The 22481-nt window shown below is 45.2% G+C and overlaps 1 protein-coding gene across 6 annotated transcripts in view; it reads left to right on the forward strand.

The window, feature by feature from the left end:
- Nucleotides 1-22481, forward strand: part of RNF8 (ring finger protein 8) — a 37751-nt gene that overhangs the window by 13493 nt on the left and 1777 nt on the right. For 2 of the 6 annotated variants that reach the window (XM_005665930.3, XM_021098656.1), the window contains 5 exons: nucleotides 5259-5999; nucleotides 8590-8652; nucleotides 10995-11084; nucleotides 13195-13302; nucleotides 16063-16267. In XM_005665930.3, the coding sequence (XP_005665987.2) occupies nucleotides 5259-5999; nucleotides 8590-8652; nucleotides 10995-11084; nucleotides 13195-13302; nucleotides 16063-16267 (1207 nt within the window). Of the gene's footprint in view, nucleotides 1-3466; nucleotides 3542-5258; nucleotides 6000-8589; nucleotides 8653-10994; nucleotides 11085-13194; nucleotides 13303-16062; nucleotides 16268-17379; nucleotides 22209-22481 lie in introns of those variants that run through there. The other 4 variants (XM_013977873.2, XM_013977872.2, XM_005665932.3 and 1 more) reach the window with 4 other exon arrangements.

Below are 22481 nucleotides of genomic sequence, written 5' to 3' on the forward strand. Positions count from 1 at the left end.
GGCAGGGATCGAACCCGCAGCTTCATGGTTCTTAGTTGGATTCGCTAACCACTGTGCCACGATGGGAACTCCTCTTTTTTTTCTTTTTCTTTTTTTTTTTTTGCTTTTCAGGGCTAACCCGGAGGCATATGGAGGTTCCCAGGCTAGGGGTCTAATCAGAGCTGTAGTTGGTGGCAGCCACAGCAACATAGTATCCGAGCCGCATCTGTGACCTACACCACAGCCCATGGCAACTTCTGATCCTTAACCCACTAAGCAAGGCCAGTCAGGGATTGAACCTGCGTCCTCATGGATGCTGCTCACATTCGTTAATTGCTGAGCCACAATGGAAACTCCTGTGAGTTTGTTTCTTGTGTATCGTTTTTATTAGATTCCACATGTAAATGATAATATATGATATTTGTCTTTCTCTATCGGACTTAATTTCACTTAGGATGATAATCTCTAAGTCCATCCATGTTGCTGCAAATGGCATAACTGGAACTCCGTTTTTGTTTTTTGCTTTTTAGGGCTGCACCCGCGGCTTATGGAGGTTTCCAGGCTAGGGGGTCTATTCAGAGATACAGCTGCTGGCCACAGCCACAGCCACGCCAGATCCGAGCCACGTCTGCAATCTACACCACAACTCACGGCAACCCACTGAGCGAGGCCAGGGATCGAACCCAAAACTTCATGGTTCCTAGTTGGATTCGTTTCCACTTCACCACAATGGGAACTCCCATAACTGGAGCTCTTAAACATTGCAAGTGAGAAAACAAAATGATATTGGCACTTTGAAAGACAGTATGGCAGTTTCTTACCATTAAATATACACTTACCCAGCAATCCACTGTCTAGGACTTTACCCCAAATTAATGGAAACTAATGTTCTTACAGAAACTTGTTCTTGAATGTTTGTAGTGGCTCTATTCATAATCACCAAAAACTGGAAGAGCCAACTAAGGAAGGGAGAAACAAACCAGTGCACCCATACCCTGGAGTACACTTAGCAATAAAAATACTAAACTACTGGGGTGTTTTTGGTTGTTGTTTCTGTATTTTGATTTTTAGAGCCGCATTTGTGGCATACAGAGGTTCCCAGGCTAGGAGTCTAATCAGAGCTGTAGCCACTGGCCTATGCCAGAGCCACAGCAATGCCAGATCTGAGCCACATCTGTGTCCTGTGCCACAGCTCATGGCAATACCAGATCCTTAGCCCACTGAGCAAGGGCATGGATCAAACCCAAAACGTCATAGTTCCTAGTCGGATTCGTTTCTGCTGAGCCACGATGGGAACTCCAAAAATACTAAACTATTGTTTCTTTGTTTTTTTTTTGTCTTTTTGCCTTTTCTAGGGCCGCCCCCACAGCATATGGAGGTTCCCAGGCTGGGGGTCTAATGGGAGCTGTAGCTGCCAGCCTACACCACAGCCACAGCAACGTGGGCTCCGAGCCGGATCTGTGACCTACACCACAGCTGATGGCAATGCTGGATCCTTAACCCACTGAGCAAGGCCAGGGATTGAACCCGCAACCTCATGGTTCCTAGTCGGATTCGTTAACCACTGTGCCACGACAGGAACTCCCTAAACTACTGTTAATGCAACTAAGTGGACACATCTCAAAGCCATCATGCTAAATGAAAGAAGCCACACTCAAAAGGGGGGATACTGTGTATGATTACATTTATACAGCATTTTGAAAAAGGCAAACTTATGTGGGGCAGATAATAGATGAGTAGCCACCTGAGAGTGGATGAAGGGTTAACTGCAAAAGGTCTCTGTGTCTTGATATAGTTATACAGAGTATTTGTATATAAAGCTGGCTTTAAAAGTCCTGATAGCCTGGTTCCCATCTCAGACCAGGTAATTCAGTCTGAGGGTGAGACGGGCACTGTCATTTGTTTTAAACATTTCAAGGTGATTTCACTTTACAGTTAGGGCTGAGAACCACCAAGCTGCATAAATCATCTGGAAAACTGCAGAGAAGCATTGCCCTTTGGCTTTGGGTTTCCACTGTCCTCAACAACCGATTAAAAACACTGGACAGGAGTTCCCGTAGTGGCACAGTGGTTGATGAACCACTAGGAACCATGAGGTATGGGTTCAATCCCTGGCCTCGCTCAGTGGGTTAAGGATCTGGCATTGCCATGAGCTGCGGTGTAGGTCACAGACGAGGCTCAGATTCCACGTTGCTGTGGCTGTGGTGTAGGCCAGTGGCCACAGCTCCGATTAGACCACTAGCCTGGGAACATCCATGTGCCATGGGTACGGCCCTAGAAAAGACAAAAAATAAAAATAAAAATAAATAAATAAAAACACTGGACAGAGGGATCTCCCTGGTGGTCTTTTGGTTAGGACTCAGTGCTTTCACCACTGTGACCTGGGCTCAATCCCTGGTCAAAGAACTGAGATCCCACATCAAGCCACTGCTCGCTGCAACTAAAAAAACAGCAAAAACACTGGACAGAGATGAAACATCAAGTGAAGAAATTAGTGTTTAAGGGAGTGTGGGTTATCTCACCTTTTCCCCATTGATGACAGAGATATTGGGCAGGCTTTTCTTTGGTTATCATTTTCCTGCTGCTGACATTTCCAAACTGGTGATTATGAGAACCAACATTAAGAAAGTATTGAACAGAGTTTGATTTATTTTAACCATTATATTTGATTTGGGGGGATTTTTTTTGTTTTTGGTTTGGCCGTAGCATGTGGAATTTCCCAGGTCAGGGATTGAATCCTCACCACAGCAGCTACTTGAGCCACAGCGGTGACAACACTGTGGATCCTTAACCACTAGGCCACCAGGGACCTCCAAAACCACTGTATTTGAGATCCTTTCCTGGGCAGCACTTGATTGTTCCTATAGAGCCATGGTATTTTCATCTCTTCTAGTCTCAGCCTGTGGTCCAAATTATACCACTAGGTGTCACCAAGGAGTGATTAGTGGGTAAATACAGAGCTATCCAAAGATAAAATATGTTGGGAAAATTTTGAAAGCCTATTCTCAGACTTAAAAGATTCTGGAGGAGGCAGGTTAATGCAGAGGATCTAGTGGAGGGCTGCCATATGTCCTAAAAGTTCGCCTCAGCTTTTTGAAGACTCCTTGTTCTCTCCCATCTTGGGATGCTTCTATAACCTTTTTTCTTTCTTTCTTTGACCTTATCTTTGCCCTTGAGTTTTTCTGAAATGTCTATACCCTGATATTAGGTTGCCTCTGTGTTATATTGCTTTCCCTGAGGCTGTTCTCCCATGTAAAATCTAAAATTGACCATTCTGGGAGTTCCCTGGTGGCTCAGTGGTTAAGGATCCAGCGTTGTCACCACCATGGCATGGGTTCAATCCCTGGCCTGGGAATTTCCATATGCCATAGGTGCAGCTGATAAAATAGAATTGACTGTTTTTCTGTAAAATTATTCTCACATAGATTCTTCTGGCCTCTGCCCCCCTCCCTTTTCCTCCACATTATTTCCTCATGTGTTGTTTCAGAAGTCTGCAGAACTGATCACTCCCTATAATTTCTCAGGCTGCATATGAATGCAGTGGTTCGGAGAAGGTTGGCAGGTAAGCCAGGTTAGGTCCAAAGCAGGGAGTTAAAGCCAGTCTTTCTGTGTATTTCTATGCTTGTCTTTCTCTCCCTCTCCTCACTTGAGCCAAATAGCATAGAACCAGAAACAAGGGCCTAATACCAAACCAGAGCTGAGATGGCATCTCTTACTCCCCTGTACCTCTGTGCCTTGTAGTCCAGCTCCCTGTCCTTCATATTTGGGTTAACTGTTAACTGTTTTGTCTAGGTTAGAGTAGATGGCTCTTGTTACTGACATAAACATATTAGCCCTTCGTCCCAGTCAGATGTGACCTCACCTCTGGCCTGTCCCCCCACATTAAGTCCTTGATATGGGTTAAAACACCCACTTGTCTCTTTAGACTTTAAATCCTGCCTTTCTTTCAAGTCTGTTTTAGGACCTGTGTCCCCATTGAGCATCTCTTCGCTCACCCTGCTCTACATGATATTCCTTTGCATTTATGGGCTGTGCTGTGTAATCCCACATTTGCTTAAATAAGCCCTTGTGTTTTCCCTTCCACAGTCAGCTGCTCAAAGTTGTTTTCATATCTTTTGCTTTTGTGCTCAGTATATTTACCTTGCAAGATGCTGAGCATGGAATTGAAGTGATTGTTGATAAATCAGTTGAACCAGAACACAGTAAGAGAAGCAAACACTTAGATAATGCTTACCATGTGCCGGGTACTTTTCTAAGTACATTGCATATGTTATCTCATTAAATCCACACAAACACCATGAAGAAGAGACTATTATATCTTCCATTTTATAGATGTGGAAACTGGCGCCTAGAGAGGTTAAGAAACTTGCCCAAATCATGCAGCAGTTAAGTGATGGAGCAGATTACACACCCAGACAGTCCTGTCCTGGGGTCCATGCTCTTAACTCCTACACTGCTTTTTAATTTAAACCACAGAAGTCCATATGGAGTATTCATTACATGTGAGTCACTCTGCTAAGTGTTTTATATGTATTAGCTCTGTCATTCCTCACAGGAGAAGTATGAGGCAGAAACTGTATACTATCCCCATTTTACGGACAAAACTGAGGTACAGAGAGATTAAGGAAATTGTCCAGGCCCATGCGACTAAGCCCAAGGTGGTGCATTTGGGCTGGAAACCCAAATTTGTCTGAGTCCAGGTCTTAACCACTATGCCCATAGATCTATTAATTGGATCATATCCCCTGTGCAATTTGACCCCAGCACAAGGTACTGGTGCTTTCTTTTTTGGTGTGTATATCCTGGGAAGGGTTTTCTCATTCACCAATGTATTCAGGGGCCGCATCCAGAGAGAGTACTTGCATGACTTTCTTGGCCAAGTGTACCTTTGGAACCTCATTGTTAGACACTGCTTCCATCACTAATAGCAGCTTTTCCAGTCTTGGGCCATTGCCTCTAGTTTAGGCCAATAGGAGCTATTCAGTTTTGCTTTCTTTTAATCCGGCTGCATTTGTTTGAATAATTTATCCACCAGTAACAAGGAGATCCCTGCCTATTAGACAGGCAGTTGTCTGGAGGTGTGAACATCACAGAGGTAAAAAGCCAGAGCGCTATTTAAAAAATGCTGTTTGTAAGGATGGCGGTTTATGAACCTTTGTTTCTATTTGTTCTTAAGGGGTTTCCTTGAAAAGACAGAAGGTTTTGCAGCAGCAAGAGAGAAATTCTATTAGAGGAGGAAAATCATGAAGCTTATGTTATCTTTTTTTCCCTTTCCCCAGAGTCTGAATGGTGTTTGGCTGAACAGAGAACGTCTAGAACCTTTAAAGGTCTATTCTATCCATGAGGGAGACCACATCCAGCTTGGGGTGCCTCTGGAAAATAAGGAGAATGCGGAGTATGAATATGAAGTTACCGAAGACGACTGGGAGAGGGTTTATCCTTGTCTGTCCCTAAAGAGTGACCAAATGATGGAAAAGAATAAGGGCTTGAGAACTAAAAGGAAGTTTAATTTGGATGAGTTAGAGGGTTCTGGAGCTGAAGGCCCCTCAACTTTGAAATCCAAAATAAGTAAAGTGTCTTGTGAACCTGGTCAACCAGTGAAGTCACATGAGAAAGGTAAAGTGGCTGGTCAGCTCAATGAATATTTGGATCCTAAGTTGACTTGTCTTCAGCCAAGTGGGAAGGCCCTGGGGGCTCATGTTTATCCAGTCCCTGCAAAAGTCGTAGAGCTTCAGCACAGGAAGCAGAAAGCCTCAAACCCTTCAGCATCTCAGAGCAGCTTAGAGCTGTTTAAGGTCACCATGTCCAGGATTCTAAAGCTGAAAACACAGATGCAGGAAAAACAGATCGCTGTTCTGAATGTGAAAAAACAAACCCAAAAGGGAAACTCAAAGAAAATTGTGAAAATGGAGCAGGAACTGCACGATTTACAGTCCCAGCTGTGTGCAGAGCAGGCCCAGCAGCAGGCCAGAGTGGAGCAGCTGGAGAAGACTTTCCAGGAAGAGCAGCAGCACCTGCAGGTACCACACAGCAGGGAAGGACAGAGGGCCCTTTGGGGGTGGGCAGGCCTCTGTGAGCTTCTGGCCAGAGTTCTCTGTTTCTGCATCGGGGACCAATTGCTGAGTGCCAGGGACAGGAGATGTAATGGGAAGAGAAAATGTTGAAGTTCAGCACGATGATCCGATCAAGAGCCAGATGGGGTAAGATGACTGGGTTCCAGGGTGGGGTAAGGTGACCGGCAGAGCCAGCCAGGATGTAACAGGATGTAAACCTGAGGCATCTCAGAACTGAGGTAAATTCTGAGCAAGGTTGGATGAAAGTCAGTCTGCCCCAGACTACAGCACACCCAGGTCAAAGCAGTAGTTGTCTTTGTGGGTGGTCTTGCTCTGCTCTGTGGTCAGAGCAAATCCCTGCACCCAAGGCTGGTTACTCTGTCCTTGATTTCCCTTGCAGTCTAGGTGGTGGGAGGCTAGAAAGGCAGAAAATGTTTGTTTCTGTCCCGAGTAGCCAGCATAGGAGGGGACGGACGGGTACACTGGGACTCGGTTGTTGAGTGATAAGCCACCTTCCATAGGGCCTTTGGTAGATAAAGTAATGACTATCTTAGTTGTGTCAAAGTGAGAGCAATTGTGTCCACACCCCCAGTTCATCTGTTTAGATGACAGGCTCTTGCACAGAGCTTCTAGACTAAGGCTGATCCTGGTCCCTGCTCCAAATGTCAGTTCCCATCTGGCAAAATCCACACGTTTTACTCCCACCGACTTGCTCAGGTAATACTAAATGTCAAGAATTCCCCATTGTTGACTTAGAACTAAGAAGGGCCAATCAGGATTGAAGTGAATAAGCCTTTATCTTTTGTTTACCTTGCTCAGGGTAAGAAACAACCAGTTGTGTTGGCTTATTTCTGAAGAATTTATAGATTTCATTCTAATCTCTGCTATCCCCTTGAACTGGTGATCTTAGCAAAGACCATGAATTAAATGGATCTAAGGGTATACAGTTTTTGCTTACATGTCCCTTTTTGCTGCCCCTATCCAGCCTGGACTAGTTCTTGAAATCAGAGAGAGGTTTTTCTCTGCATACTTAGTGTATTAATGACCCTTCTCCCTAACAGAACTCTCTTTAAGGCTAGTGTGTTCAGGAGCAGGAATTACTGTTAATATTTGTGGCCACTTTGGGTGTGCTTTAAGATATAGCTGTAAAATATTTTTCTGTACCAGAATGGTAAAGAAAGGCAAAAAAGACTATTTTTGAGAATTTCTTCAGGAAAAAGGTCATAGATAAATTGCTCATAGTGAAGCACCGTCCTTTATTGTTTTGTTTTTTGTTTTTGTTTTTTTAGGGCCATACCCGAGACATATGGAAGTTCCCAAGCTAGGGGTCAAATCGGAGCTGCAGCTGCTGGCCTACACCACAGCCACAGCAATGCAGGATCCAAGCTGTGTCTGCAGCCTCACCACAGCTCATAGCAATGCTGGATTCTTAACCCACTGAGCAAGGCCAGGGATCGAACCCCTATCCTCATGGATACTAGATGGATTCGTATCTGCTGCACCACAACGGGAACTTCTCACACAGATTTTTTTTTTTTTTCCGAGCACCCATGTTGCTTGGCACTGTACTTGGGTTTGGTTGATTATAAAGATGTTTAATAAATGGTTTTCGCCATTAAGGAATATACCTTGTTGAGGAGACAAGATGTATAATACACACAAAATAATCAGAAGAGTTTTCAGTTGACATATTGGATGGGTAGGTAATTCTTAAGGCGGGAAGGGCCCAGAGGCTCCTGTGGAAGGAGTGAAGGCGTGGAAGGCATCCATGCACGAGGGGGCTGATGGAGGAAAGAGAGCCTAAGCTCAGGCAAGGCAGGAGGGGGAGCAGTTTATGGGCCAGAAGTGGTCAAGAGACTCCGAATGAGAGACGGAGGGGCCAGAACTGAGGAAGGAGACACGGTGGGGCTTGCAAGTGCCAGCCTGGAGGACTGGATTTCCATTTAGATGCTTGGTGACTCAGAAGCTTTCAGTTTACGTCCCTTTGGGAGTCAGCATTAGCCGGTGAAGGGGACTTGGAGTATTTTTTTTTTTTTTTTATAATTTTTTTATTTTCCCACTGTACAGCAAGGGGGTCAGGTTATCCTTACATGTATACATTACAATTACATTTTTTCCCCCACCCTTTGCTCTGTTGCAACATGAGTATCTAGACAAAGTTCTTAATGCTATTCAGCAGGATCTCCTTGTACATCTATTCTAAGTTGTGTCTGATAAGCCCAAGCTCCTGATCCCTCCCACTCCCTCCCCCTCCCATCAGGCAGCCACAAGTCTCTTCTCCAGGACTTGGAGTATTAATCCAGAGTTTCTCCAGAACCCCCACAGTGGTGGCCTGAAGGTGACAGCTCTGAGATATGTGGTATTTGAGCAGTTTAACCCTGCTCAGATCCCTTACTGCCAACAGCTTGAAGTAAAACAGGAGATTTTCCACCTGCCTCCCTGTCCCCTGTTGTTTGCAGATGCTCATGCCAGTGGGTCTGCTCTGCTTGTTACTGGATTTTGTTCCTTTTTCCCCCTTCCTGCAGGGAAACCTTCCATTTTGTTTTTGGTTTTGCAGGGTTTGGAGAAAGAGCAAGGAGAAGAGGACCTGAAGCAACAGCTGGCCCAGGCCCTGCAGGAGGTAACATCTCTTGCCATTGTCCTGAGATTATAGTGGGCTGTGCAGTGGGGGCAGCCAGGCTTCATGTGGCCACTGGCTGCCTCTGCCGCTTAGCATACACCTCCGCGGCACCTCCAGTCTGTAGACGGAGCAGGTGGCAGCTGCTCACGCCATCAGGTCAGAGATTTGGAGCCCAGCAGACATGCCAGACCTCAGCATGAAAGCTTACATCTTCATCTGAGCACAGGTTGCTCTAGTGAAGATGAACAGAGGCTGTAGCAATTAGGAGGCTCTCTGGGAGAGTGACTGCATTTCCAGAAAGGTGCGGGCAGGCAGCAGGGCATTGAGAGCTAAGACTTGGCCCCCAGGGCCTGCAAGGGCCTCCATCATCTTACCATTCCTGAGTGGAAGCCATCCTGAAACCATTCGAGAATGTTCCAATTAAAGCATTTTAGGTTAGCTTGAGAATGTGCATTTTAACAGTCAGCAAAACATATCACTTTACTGACAGGGCAAGGCTCACAGGAATAAAATATCGTAAAAGATTGCCTGTAATTTATTTAATTTAACTTAACTACCTCTCTATTTTTTTATGAGCCCTTTTGCATCTTTAAAACCTGCTTTGTCTTCTCTCTTTTATGTGTAATGATGAGTAGTTTGTTGTAAGTTAAGTCAGGAGGTTGATGGAATGGTTCATATTTCCTTGAGAAAAATGAACAATCACATTAGAATTTGTTCAGGCGAATTTATCCTTAGGTTCTTTTATTGTTTAGCTACCTCCCAGCCTTCCTCCGGAGCTAACAGCCACAACTCGTGTAAGCTTGGGAGGGTGCCTGCCTTGATTTACTTGGGTGCACAAATAGCCTTGCAAAGAATTAGGTGAAAAATTGGCTTTTTGGAATTTTATTTTCTAGGGTGGGAGGATAGGCATGTTTCCCATTTAGAGAATTATTAAATTAATATTCAGATAATTGTTTGGAAATAGACTGGAAAAGAGTAGTGTTCTGCCACTTGTAATCCCCAGGGGATCATTGAGTACTCTGCACCCGCCAGCCCACACCCTCTCCTGAGATGGACAGGAAAACACATTGTTGTGTAGCGTAAGGAGACTTGGCCAATCCCCACTCATTAGCCTAAGATGGGATACTTTTTTTTTTGGTCATGTCTGTGGCAAGTGGAAGTTCCCAGGCCAGGGATCAAACCCATGTCAACCAGCAGCGACTTGAGCTGCTTCAGTGACAACACTGGATTAAAATGAGATACTTTTAGGTCATGGTTCAATAACAGTATGGCCCGGGGACCTACTGCTTTCAAATCAGTCACGCTTGTTTTTTTGGTCTACCTAAAGCTGTTCTTTTTTCATTTTCCAGGCTTATAATAATTTGTGTTTACATAGAGCTTTAAAAACTTTCCTGAATGCTTCCAAATATGTCATTTTTTTTTTCTGATTAACCCCTATATAATATGGGCATTTGTTTTCCCATTGTACAGATGAGAAAGTTAAGGCACATGCATCCAGTTAGTGGTCAAGAGGACTTCTGACATAACTGCTTTTGTGGGGAGACCACACATTTTAAATTTCATTTCTTGAGTAGTATCTTTTCAGAAATACTGCCTTCTTTAAAAAGAGAATTTGAAATGAGATTTAAAGTATAAGCTATACTTAAATATGAAGGAGCTCAGAAATCATGTTTCATAGAAATGGAACCTCTTGGCATTTGGTATAGGCAGTTAGTCACAGTGAAGGAGCTGTTAGCTCTTGGGCATGCCAGCTTCCAAGAAGACCCAGGCAGGGTTCGGGCAGCGCTGCCTTATGAGCATGTCATGTGTGATTTATCGAATAAATAGGTTGAAGATCTTTTTTATTTCAGTAAAAATGATTATCTGGTTTTCCTGAATCCCATTTCTCCCTGATTATTTCTTAAAAGCTATTCCCCATGCTGGTGGTCTCAGTTACTAGTTCTGGAGCGTTAGTTCCCAGAATCACCTGGGTGGCTTTTTTTTTTTTTTAATGCACATCCCTGGACCCCCCAAAGCCAAACCTATAGACTCAGACTCTCTGGAAGGCATTGTAAATTCTTCATTTGGTTTAAATGGCCACAGAGGTTGGGTTGTTTCCAGAGCCATTAATAGATTTGATGGCCTCCCTCCCTCTCTGCCTCTTCCCCTGGAAAAAGCAGCGTGTTAAATGAGAAGTCCTCAAGGAACAAGAGCAGTACTTTGAATTGCCAGTCCATTGATCTCTTGAACCAAAGCCGCTGACAAAGGGAGGGACAGTGACTAGGGGAGGGACAGGCATGTGTGGCTGAAAGGAACGGTACAGTGCAGCTCATCTTGAGTATGTATCTGCTGTGTTTCTGCAGCATCGGGCTCTGATGGAAGAGCTAAACCGCAGCAGGAAGGACTTTGAAGCAATCATTCAAGCCAAGAACAAAGAGCTGGAGCAGACCAAGGTACTGGAAAGAAGATGAAGGTTTAGAATTTGGTTAGTACATGCAACTCAGCATTTTCAACAGTGCAAGGGTTGCTGTGGTTTATGCAGGGAGAGATTATGGCTGTTTCCTGTCTCAGGGGAAATAATCTATAAACGTATTTAGGCCTGTAGACGGTTCTGCCTGTAAGACAGCATCTATTTCCTTGCCTCAGTCAGAAGCAAAATGCTGGGAATAAGACACCCTGCCATCTAGTCTAGTCCGTTGTCTGTGGTGGATGCCCCTTCAGAGCATGTCACTCACACAGGCTAAGGAGTGGTGCAGTTAGACTGAGAAAGAGTTCATCTTCACGCATTTATGGAATTACTTCCCATGTCCATTCAGTGGAACTCTTAAATCAGAGGTTGTAAACTCAAATGCCCCCTGAGGTCAGGCCGGCAACAAGTTAAGTGGCCTGGGAGAAAGAACACAGTGGGGAGCTGGGAGGCAGAGGCACACTGGAGAGGGGCACCACCCCACCCTCACCTCCACCCCAAGAGGGCAGCTCTTCTCTGCTGCAGCCAGTCCCTGCCTTCCCAGAATGCAAGCCCGGTGTTGTCAGAGCTGAGTTTCCCACAAAAGATGGAAATCCAAATGTTTAAGTGAAATATCCTGGTTTTCAAGGATTGGCAACAGTTCGGTTTTTTGATACCATGAGTGACAAATTGAATAAGCATGCAGACTGGGTCCAGTCCCCCGGCCACCACTTTGCAACCTCTGACCTGGAATTAGTGCCTGAGTCTGACCGCATCTCTCAGCCCACCCTGCCTCATGGGCAGACCTGTAGTGGAGGACAGAAAGGAGACACTCACTTTGCACCTGGGTCGATATTCGTATCCTCCCTGTAAGTCCCATGGGCCTTCTTCCCCAGCCTCCCAGAAACCAGCACATCTTTTTAAACATAGTAGTTCAAAAGTTTTCAGGAATCTTGACTCTAATTAGAAATGGATCCAGACCCTCTTTGCTGCCTTAAGCAGTCGGACAGTCTTACTTTGATTAGAAGAGAAAATAAAACATGAAAAATAAATCAACCACTCAATATACCCCAAATGGCTTTTCTTCTCCCCCTCAGGGGCTTCTGATCCTTTCTATTTTGTAATGATTTTTATTTTTCACGTTATAGCTGGTTTACAGGGTTCTTTCAATTTTCTACTGTACAGCAAGGTGACCCAGTTACACATACATGTATATATTCTTTTTTCTCACACTATCAGGCTCCATCATAAGTGACTAGATATAGTTCCCAGTGCTATACAGCAGGATCTCATTGCTTATCTGTTCCAAAGGCAATAGTTTGCATCTATTAACTTCAATTCCCAGCCCATCCCATTCCCTCCCCCTCCCCCTCGGCAACCACAAGTCTGGTTCTCCATGTCCGTGATCCTTCTGTTTTGGAGATGAAGTGCTAACTTAATGAATGTTGGCTTCAAGAGAGCACGCCTCTATCCTCCCTAAAATGTGTGTCCACAGACAAGAGGTCTGACCTCTTAGGGAAAGCCCAGGGAAATTGCACTGCAGGAGTGGGAAGTGACAAACATCATAGAGTGTGGGGCCTGAAGGTACTTCACGAGACCATCTCTCCAGCCTCCCGCCTGTAGGGAGCATGGGTATTATCCTTATTTTATAGGAGAGGCAGCTGCAAAGCATACAAGGGACCTTATACACTAATGCAAGCATCCTCCTTTATAGACTGTTCCCGTTTCTTTCTTTTTCAGTACGTTCTTGGTTTCTTGGGATGATTTTATGTCACCTCTGAACTGCAGTTTGCTATAGGATCTTAATGCCTTCTTCTGGTCTTGGGTGGTTGGTGGGGCTGGTATGTAAATTTTGGGAAGGAGACAGACTACGGTGCAAATACATACTGAAAAAGTGGAGAGAGAAAAAAGGCATGTGGTGCCCTGTATTAGAAAGCAGTCCTGAGAAACAGCATCCCTTGGGGAAAGAGTTTTAATCTCCTGTTGCTGCGCCAGGGTGAATTTTTAATTTAGACTCCTTCTGAGTCCTACTGTAGACTATTAACCCTGCTCCCTGTCCTGTTTTGCATTCTTATTGGTTTTCCCGAATGACAGATGGGGGATGTGTGTCTTTGCAGGAAGAGAAGGAGAAGGTGCAAGCACAGAAGGAGGAAGTTCTTAGCCACATGAATGACGTGCTAGAAAACGAGCTTCAGTGTATTATTTGCTCAGAATACTTCATTGAGGTAACCGTGAGCAGTGGCTCACACTTTCTCACTCTCCCAGCCCTGAAGGGAGCCTCGTCTACACCGGCTGCTTCTGCTACAGAGAAACATTCTGAAGAGATATTTCTTTCAGGAACTTACTATAGCTCTTTGACTTCAAAGTGACCTCTAGAAATGGCCACTTCTCATTTTTTTTTTTTTTTTTTTTTTTTTGCAGTCTTCTTTGCCTTCACTGTCTTTTTTTCTTATTTCATTTGTTCTTGTTGAGTCTCTGTTTGGTAGAATCAATATTTTGGCCTGTAATAAAGCCTTTATCTCTTTGTTGATGGGGAGAAAACAGCTTGATTTCAAAGAACCACTGAGAGCTGCCCCACCCTCTCCAGGTCAGAATGTCCCGTGTTTTCTACTTTTCTGACAACTGCGTGCTGTTGGATTTTGTGCCCAGTGTTTTGCCCCCATAGGTTTTTTTTGCCTCTAAGGAGCCACTTGATTCTGGTGGAATCCAGAATTGAATGGCATCAGAATTTTGAAGTATCAGAATAAAGCTGCTCAATAAAGCTGTTCTTTCTTTGCTCAGAATGGGCACAGTGCTGAGAGTGTCCATGCAGTGCAGGCTTTAAACAGAGGGGTAAATGTCATTGATGCAAGGTCACTGGGAATTCATTGGCCAAGTGGAGCATATTTCAGGGACTCTGAGCTCCTTATGAAAATGAAACACCTCCCCAAGGTTACCATTTGTTACACTCTTTTGTTTCTGCACAGACTTTTTTTTTTTTCACTATTTCTCATTTGTGACCCATTCATCTTAACACCACAGGTGTTAGACTCAAGTTGTTAAATAAATAAAAAAGGAGTGCTTTTCAGATTCCTTTTTGAATTTTTTTGGCCATACCCATGGCATGCAGAAGTTCTTGGGCCAGCGATCAAACCAGCGCCACAGCAGTGACAATGCCAGATCCTTAACCCCCGATGGGCCATGAAGGAACTCCAGGCAGACTCCTTTGAAAAAGAGATCTCATACACACACTGCTGCTTTTTTTCTAGTGGTCTCTAGGGAGACGCAGTGTGGTAGCCTCCTGAAAAGTCTCTCCTGGATAGACCTGGTTCTTTTGCTTTAGATCCACTTTGACTCAGATCGTCATTTCCCCCAATTTCTAGTCATTTGATTTCCTACTTTGGAGAAACTCAGTTAGTGTTGTTTTGTTGGGGCTTATGGGCTCTAATAGAGGAAGACAAGAGGGATTGGAATGGGTGCTAAGTTAGGTAATTGAGAGCATCTGTACAGCATGAAGAAGAGAGAACTTGACCTGGGTTTGATTTGCAGGTGTGCCTGACCATTTCTGCTGATCATCTCTTAAAGTCCGTGTTGGGGAGTTCCCGTCATGACTCAGTGGTTAACGAATCTGACTAGGAACCATGAGGCTTTGGGTTTGATCCCTGGTCTCACTCAGTGGGTTAAGGATCTGGTATTGCCATGAGCTGTGGTGTAGGTCGCAGACATGGCTCGGATCCCTCATTGCTGTGGCTGTGGTGTAGGCCGGCGTTACAGCTCTGATTAGACCGCTAGCCTGGGAACCTCCGTATACCATGGGTGTGGCCCTAGAAAAGACAAAAAAAAAAAAAAAAAAAGTCAGTATTGGGAAGAGGTTTCTTTTTTTTTTTTTTTTTTTGTCTTTTTAGGGCCATACCCGTGGCATATGGAGGTTCCCAGGCTAGGGGTCTGATTGCAGCTGTTGCTGCCAGCCTTCACCAGAGGCATAGCAACACAGGCTCCAAGCACTGTATGCAACCTACACCACAGCTCACAGCAATGCTGGATCCTCAACCCACTGAGCGAGGCCAGGGATCGAACCTGCAACCTCATGGTTCCTAGTCAGATTCGTTTCCCAGTGCGTCACAACAGGAACTGCAAGAGGTTTCATTTTAATCATGCAGGTTTTTAGTGCTGTTTATGAGAATTGATCTCATTCTTTACTGAGAACTTCTCCTAGTTGGCTTTCTGGTCTCAACTTGGCATTTGGAAAATACGTAATTTCTGTGTTATTTTCTGCTGCTGTCCTGAAAGCCAGAATGAGATTTTTGAGCCTCAGAAAAAGTTGTTTCTTAGGAGGTATACATAAAAGGGAGTAATGCAAAGAATGGCTTATATTGGGGGAGTGAAAAGAGCCTGGGCAGAACTAGCTGATCATTGGGGTTCCTCAGAGGAGCTGCTCAGATTCAGACTTGCTTCTGCTTTCTCTCTTCTCATAGGCTTTTTTACTTAAGGCACTCTCAGTTGAACCCATTACATTTCACCCCCATTTTTAGTTCCTTTTTTCCCAGCTTAAGTTCTCTTTTCTCTTGCATCTATTAAAATTGAGTTTGTAATTCCCCATTAGGATGTACATTTGTTTTTCATGAGAGAATTAACGGTGTATTTATACCAAACACTCACAGGCTTACCAGTGTTCTTATGTCTGGTGACATTTTTTTGCACAGTAGCTGGTACATGTTGGCAGCATGAGATACCTGAGTTTGGAACAGAATAGGCAAATCAGCCTACCTGGAAGCCAAGTCTAGGAACTTAACTTTGAGAGAGAAAAATGAATCATCTAACATGAAGCTTAAAATTTCCCATTCCTAGGAATGATTCTGATACCCTTTGTAAACCCCCTGGATGAGGCTGTGATTAAATTTCCATTTGGCCTTGGGAATTCACTTCTGTCTTAGTTCAAGGATCACAACGGCCCTGGGGAAGTAACCATGACAGTTCTGATGTGTGTGTTCACCTTCCCATTCTAGGCTGTCACCTTGAACTGTGCCCATAGTTTCTGCTCCTTCTGTATCAATGAGTGGATGAAGCGGAAGGTAGAATGCCCCATTTGTCGGAAGGACATCAAGTCCAAAACACACTCCCTGGTTCTGGACAATTGCATTAATAAGATGGTAGATAATCTGAGCTCAGAAGTGAAAGAACGACGAGTTGTTCTCATCAAGGAACGAAAAGGTGAGTGGGTCTGAACAAGAGGTGAGTCCCCTCAACCAAAGGCTTAGGATGATTTTTTTGGATGGAGAGGAGTCAACATAAATGATTCTTTTGTTTTGTTTTGTTTAAAGATTCTTGAGCTAAGTGAGAATTGGAAGAAATGGGGGAAAGTAAAGCAAGTTAAAGATAGTGAATGTGTAAGAGTTGAGGTAGAATAAACTATTATTTGAGCAGCAGGGAATGGTATGGCTTGGGTGTACATGTCTTGGTTGCTGGCATAAAGATGTGATTAGAAAACAGTTTGCTGTGCTGGTCACTAGATGGTGCTGTTGTTCAAGACAGTTTAGTTGCTGTCCATGTGTCATTAAAAACCTTGGGTGTATAATAAATTATAAATAGGATGTGTACGCGTAAAAGACTCACACCTTGGAGAATGCCAAGAAATGTGAGGAAAACATATTTAGATTCACAGTAAGAGTCACAGCTTGATTACACAAATTAGGCATAATATTAATCAAAAAGAAATCAGTTTAATCCTACTGTGTTAACTTTGGACATCCTAATATATTTACCAACAAGTTTCCCAGGCAGAGAGTTTGGATAAAGAGTTTAGGGAAGGAGCGGGTGAGTTTCCTCAAGTAACCATATTTGTGTAGTGACTATCTGCTCATTTAACTAAGTGAGGTCATCACATCTGGCGCCTGCACTGCTGAGGGTTGCAGAGCCACTCTGCATGAGACTTGAATGTCGCTGTGGCAGAAGAATGTGTCTCCTGGGGCAAAGCACAAGGAAGCTAGTGGATCAGAAGGATTGGTTACTGGGTGGGGAAGAGTGCCTGGAGGCAGGATGGATCTGATTATCATGTTCAGTCCCTTTAAAAACCCAGTGGGATTCCCACTGTGGCTTAGTGGTAACAAACCCAACTAGTATCCATCAGGAGCCAGGTTCGATCATCAGCCTCTCTCAGTGGGTTAAGGATCCAGTGTTGCCGTGAGCTATGGTGTAGGTCGCAGACATGGCTCAGATCCTGTGTTGCTGTGGTTGTGGTGTAGGCCGCAGCAACAGCTCCGATTAGACCCCTAGCTGGCAGCCCTAAAAAGACAAAAATAAATAAAAGTTCACCTCCCTTCCAGGTGCTTCCCACCATCTGACTGTTGGGAACCCATGTTCGTGTGTGTGAAGTTGAAGGTTTAAAAGCCACACTGCTAAGAACAAGATCATCTGCCTACTGCATGCTTTCTCCTAGTCCTTCAGTAGATAACAGCCACTTTGAGGAGGACCAGAAATCTGATGCTGATGTGCATAGCTGTGGGATGGAACTGGCCTTCAGTTGGTCAGAGCGGAGGCAGCAAGCCTGTCCCAGGGCCAGGTGTTGAGTCTCTTATGGCCCAAGGAAGACATTCTGCCCTGGGGGAGGGTGGTGCGGCCCTCGGGTGGTTCTTTGAGACCAGGGGTTTTCTGCTTTCTGACAAGGATGTGCCATTTGACTTTGTTCCCAGTGTTGAGCCTCCATAGGTTTTTTACCTCCCAGGAGCCACTTGATTCTGTCAGAATCCATTGCTCTTCCTCTCCGCCTCCTGTCACTCATGAGCATTTGTAGGAACACTACACTACACAGTGGGACAAAGAGAGGAAAGTGAGTATTGTCTCAGCTGTCACTGTCCATGGAGGAGGCAGAAAAGCAAGTAGGTAGTATGACAAGTTCCATAACAGGGTGCTGGAAAACTGCAGAGGAGAGGACATTCTGTTTGGTGTAGGGGTGGGAGAAAGCGTCTTGGAGAAAGTGCCATTTGAACCACGTCCTAAAGATTCCCTAGGGACACAGCATTCCAGGCAGAGGAGTCAGCACAAGCAGAGCACAGAGGCCTGGGAGGCAGCGACCTGCTTGTTCTGGCCCCTCTTGTGGCTCAGATAAGACATGGTGTCTGCATGTTGCCAGAGCAGCATAAGACCAGCCAAGATTTAGGAAGTGTCCACGGAGGTGTTGGGAATACCTTCTGTTCTTCTCTCTTCCTTTTCTGAGAGGAACCCTGGGACCTCAGATTTGAACAAGGTCAGCCTTTGAGCTGAAGTTTGCTGGGTCTGTGTTTGGGTGGGGTACCTTTATATTTTCTTTTTGTTGTCGTTGCTTTGGGGGGGGGCTTTTTTGTTATTTTTGCTTTGTTTTGTTGAAGTTTAATTGATTTACCGTATTATATTAGTTTCAGGTGTACTACATAGTGATTTGATATTTTTATGCATTACAGAATGGTCACCATAATAAGTCTAGTTACCATCTGTCACCATACAAAGTTACTATAATACTACTGACTATATTCCCTATGCTATACATTATATCCCTGTGACTTTACTTGTAAGTGACAAGTATTTTTGTACCTTCTAATCCCCTTCCCCTCTCTCACCCATTCCCCCTTCCTTCTGGCAGACGACCGGCTTGTCCTTTGTATTTATGAGTCTATTTCTGTTTTGTTATATTTATTCATTTGTTTTATTTTTTAGATTCCACATAGAAGTGAAATCATATGGTAGTTGTCTTTCACTTAGCCTAATACCCTCTAGGTCCATCCATGTTGTTGCAGATGTAAAGATATCATTCTTTTCTATGGCTGAGTAATATTCCCTTGTTTATATGTAGGACATCTTTATTCATTCGTCTGTCAATAAGCTGCTTCCATATCTTAGCTATTATCAATAATGTTGCAGTGAACATTGAAGGTGCATATATGTTTTTGAGTCAGTATTTTCATTTTCTTTGGATAAATACCCAGAAGTAGAATTGCTGGGTTGTGTGTTAGCTTTGTTTTTAATTTTCTGAGGAAACTCCATACTGTTCTCTGAGGTGGTTGTACCAGTTTACATTCCCACCAGCAGCACACAAGGGTTCCCTTTCAAAACTGCACACACTTGTATATGCTTTCTTCCCTCAGCCCACTGACTGGGTTTCTTCTAAGCATGCTAGATGGAGGCAGCCATTGGAAAGGGAAAAAAGAGCCCCATGTCCTAATTCATCTCTGACACCCCTCACACAGAGTTAATACTGCAGAGTAAGTAATATCAAGCCCCTCTCTTCTCTCCAGAGCCTAAGGAGGGGGCCTTGCTGCCTTTCTGGTACCATTAGGAGCTGACACAGTAAACCAGATCCACTGGCTGAGAGCAGTTCTGGCACCAGTCTCGAGTTTCTGCAATTATCACAGCGAGTGCAGCTTTGAGGTTTTCTCCAGAGACAGACTGAAGGTTCTGAGGCCCAATTTAGGGAAACATGTGCCAGAGCCATCAACAGCTTCGCTGGGCTGCAGTGTGGGGTTTAGAGAAAATTCTCAGTTCAAAATACCAACCTTCTTTGCCAGCTGAAAGCTGGTTTAATCCCCAGTGTATGGGAATTTTTTAAAGGACCAAATGTAGGATCTGTAAACTAGAATTGGCAAGCCCACAACTGTCGCAGTTCTGACACAGGCAGGACCACTTTCCTCGTGGGCAGGGGTTGCTCTTATCACAAGTTCAGAGAGGGGGTCCTGCTGTCAGTGGCAGCAGAACCTCTAAGCCCACCAAGCACAGCCCCACTCCAGGCGCCCTGGCTGGCTGTTGTCTTGACAGCCCATCTCGCTCAGGACTGACTGGCCACGGATCCTTTGTAAAGTCTGTGAAGCCAGATTAGCTGGAGGAGAGCGTGAGGGTGTCCTGGAGGTGATAACAGGTGTCCAGTCAGTGCTTGTCGCAGGAGTCGTTGTGGCTCTCCAGGATATTGGCGTGAGGTTTTGCTGAAGGGAAGCCCCCTTTGGACAGCTCTGCCCAGAGTCTCCCCTTGGAGCTGGTGAGGTGCTGGCACGGAGTCCTCTGTAGCCGCTCTCCCTTCCCCGTTTGTTCTGCTCTCATTAAGTGTTAGTTGCTTGACAAGAATGTTCACATTCTCACTTTAAGCTTTTGCTAGCAGTTTCTCTGGGTTGTTCTCAGAAAGAAGAAAGCAGATTATCTGGAAATAAAATCTTGTTGGTCCTTTAGAACAGTGATTATCAGTCCAGGGGCTTTTTCAAACCACTCCACAGCACCATCGATACCATAATATTTGTCAAAGAGAGTAGCCCTCAGCAAGGTTGGTAGGGGGTGGGGTGTCCACATATATGCCCTCAAATACTATGTACCACTGGTCTGTTTATTTATTGCTTTTTAGGGCTGCAGGTGCGGCATATGAAAGTTCCTAGGCTAGAGTTCGAATTGGAGCTACAGCTGCCAGCCTACACCACAGCCACAGCAACACCTGATCTAAACCACATCTGCAACCTATGCTACAGCTCATGGCAGTGCTGGATCCTTAACCATCTGAGCGAAGCCAGGGATCGAACCCACATCCTCAGGTGCTGAGTTGTAGCGGGAACTCCTCTTTATAATTTTTTAAGGGGTTCCTGTCATGGCTCAGCAGTTAATGAACCCGACTAGTATCCATGAGGATTCTAGTTCGATCCCTGGCCTGGTTAAGGATCTGGCATTGCTGTGGCTGTGGTATAGGCTGGCGGCTACAGCTCCAATTCAACCCCTAGCCTGGGAACCTACATGTGCCGTGGGTATGGCCCTAAAAAGACCAAAAAAAAATTTTAATTTTTGAGTTAAAAATTCATCCTTTGCAAAATTTTCATGGGATTAAAAGTAGTAGACTTGGAGTTCCTGTCGTGGCGCAGTGGTTAACGAATCCGACTAGGAACCATGAGGTTGCGGGTTCGGTCCCCGCCCTTGCTCAGTGGGTTAACAATCCGGCGTTGCCGGGAGCTGTGGTGTAGGTTGCAGACGCGGCTCGGATGCTTCGTTGCTGTGGCTCTGGCGTAGGCCGGTGGCTACAGCTCCGATTGGACCCCTAGCCTGGGAACCTCCATATGCCGCCGGAGCGGCCCAGGAAATAGCAACAACGACAACAAAAAAGATAAAAGACAAAAAAAAAAAAAAAAAGTAGTAGACTTGTTAATAGAGCTTTTTCTCTTATTTCTCCATCACTAACCCCACCCCCATTTTTGCCTTTCTCTTTTTCCTTTCCTTCTGTTCTTTTGTCACTTACTGTTCTTCCTTGCCATGTCCCTTGCTGGGCATTTCCCCTGTAACCCTTATTGTCATCCCAGAATGTTCAGTTGGAAATGACAAGGACAGCATAGGAACCATTCACCCAGACAGGGATGGGACGGTGATCTGAGTAGAAGTAAGCTGTGGGAGTAATTGCAGCAATGAAGTAGCAATCCAAGAAGCTCTGGAACCTCATGTTTCCTGTTGACCCTGTGGTCTTTGGGATTTTGGAAAGGTCCTTTCATCAGAAGGTAGGAAGCCTGCTCCTGGCTTTAGTTCTCTGGGGTGCAGTGTCTCCTCCCTTTGCACCAAAAGCTGCTGCCTCCCTACAGGCATCTGGAAAAGCTTTCACAGCTTAAAAGAGTGTCCTTCCTAGATGCAGTTAATGATCCTGAGTGCACCCGATGCATGGGCGGCTGAGTGCGAGGGAACCGTGCATGCCAGAGGGAGGAGACGCAAGCTGACCTTGATACCTGGCCCTGAGTCAGGGACTCTGGAGAGCCCCACCGCCCTGTCCTAAAGAGGAAGACGGTACTTGTTGGCCCAGGCTTGGCCACCAGGCTGGGGAGCGGGGCCTGGAGGGGAACATGAGCACACACCAGAGCTTCAGAAGGACAAGTGTGAGCAGTCCTTGTCATCCCTGAGAGTCCAGCAGGAGGGGCTTCAGATTATTATTTGTTCTTTTCACAGCACAGGCGTCTCCTCCCTCTGGCATGCATGGTTCCCTCGCAGTCAGCCACCCATGCATCGGGTGCACTCAGGATCATTAACTGCATCTAGGAAGGACACTCTTAGGCTGTGAAAGCTTTTCCAGGTGCCTGGAACCCAGCACTCTTCACTTGACCCTTGACCTTTACCTAGCACCTGAGCACAGATGAGAATTTGTCTTTCTTTTTTTTTTTTTTTTGTCTTTTGTCTTTTTGTTGTTGTTGCTATTTCTTGGGCCGCTCCCTCGGCATATGGAGGTTCCCAGGCTAGGGGTCGAATCGGAGTTGTAGCCACCGGCCTACGCCAGAGCCACAGCAACGCGGGATCCGAGCCGTGTCTGCAACCTACACCACAGCTCACGGCAACGCCAGATCGTTAACCCACTGAGCAAGGGCAGGGACCGAACCCGCAACCTCATGGTTCCTAGTTGGATTCGTTAACCACTGCGCCATGACGGGAACTCCAGGATTTGTCTTTCTAG

This window comes from Sus scrofa, chromosome 7 (genome assembly GCF_000003025.6).
Source record: "Sus scrofa isolate TJ Tabasco breed Duroc chromosome 7, Sscrofa11.1, whole genome shotgun sequence".
NCBI classification, from domain to species: Eukaryota; Metazoa; Chordata; class Mammalia; order Artiodactyla; family Suidae; genus Sus; species Sus scrofa.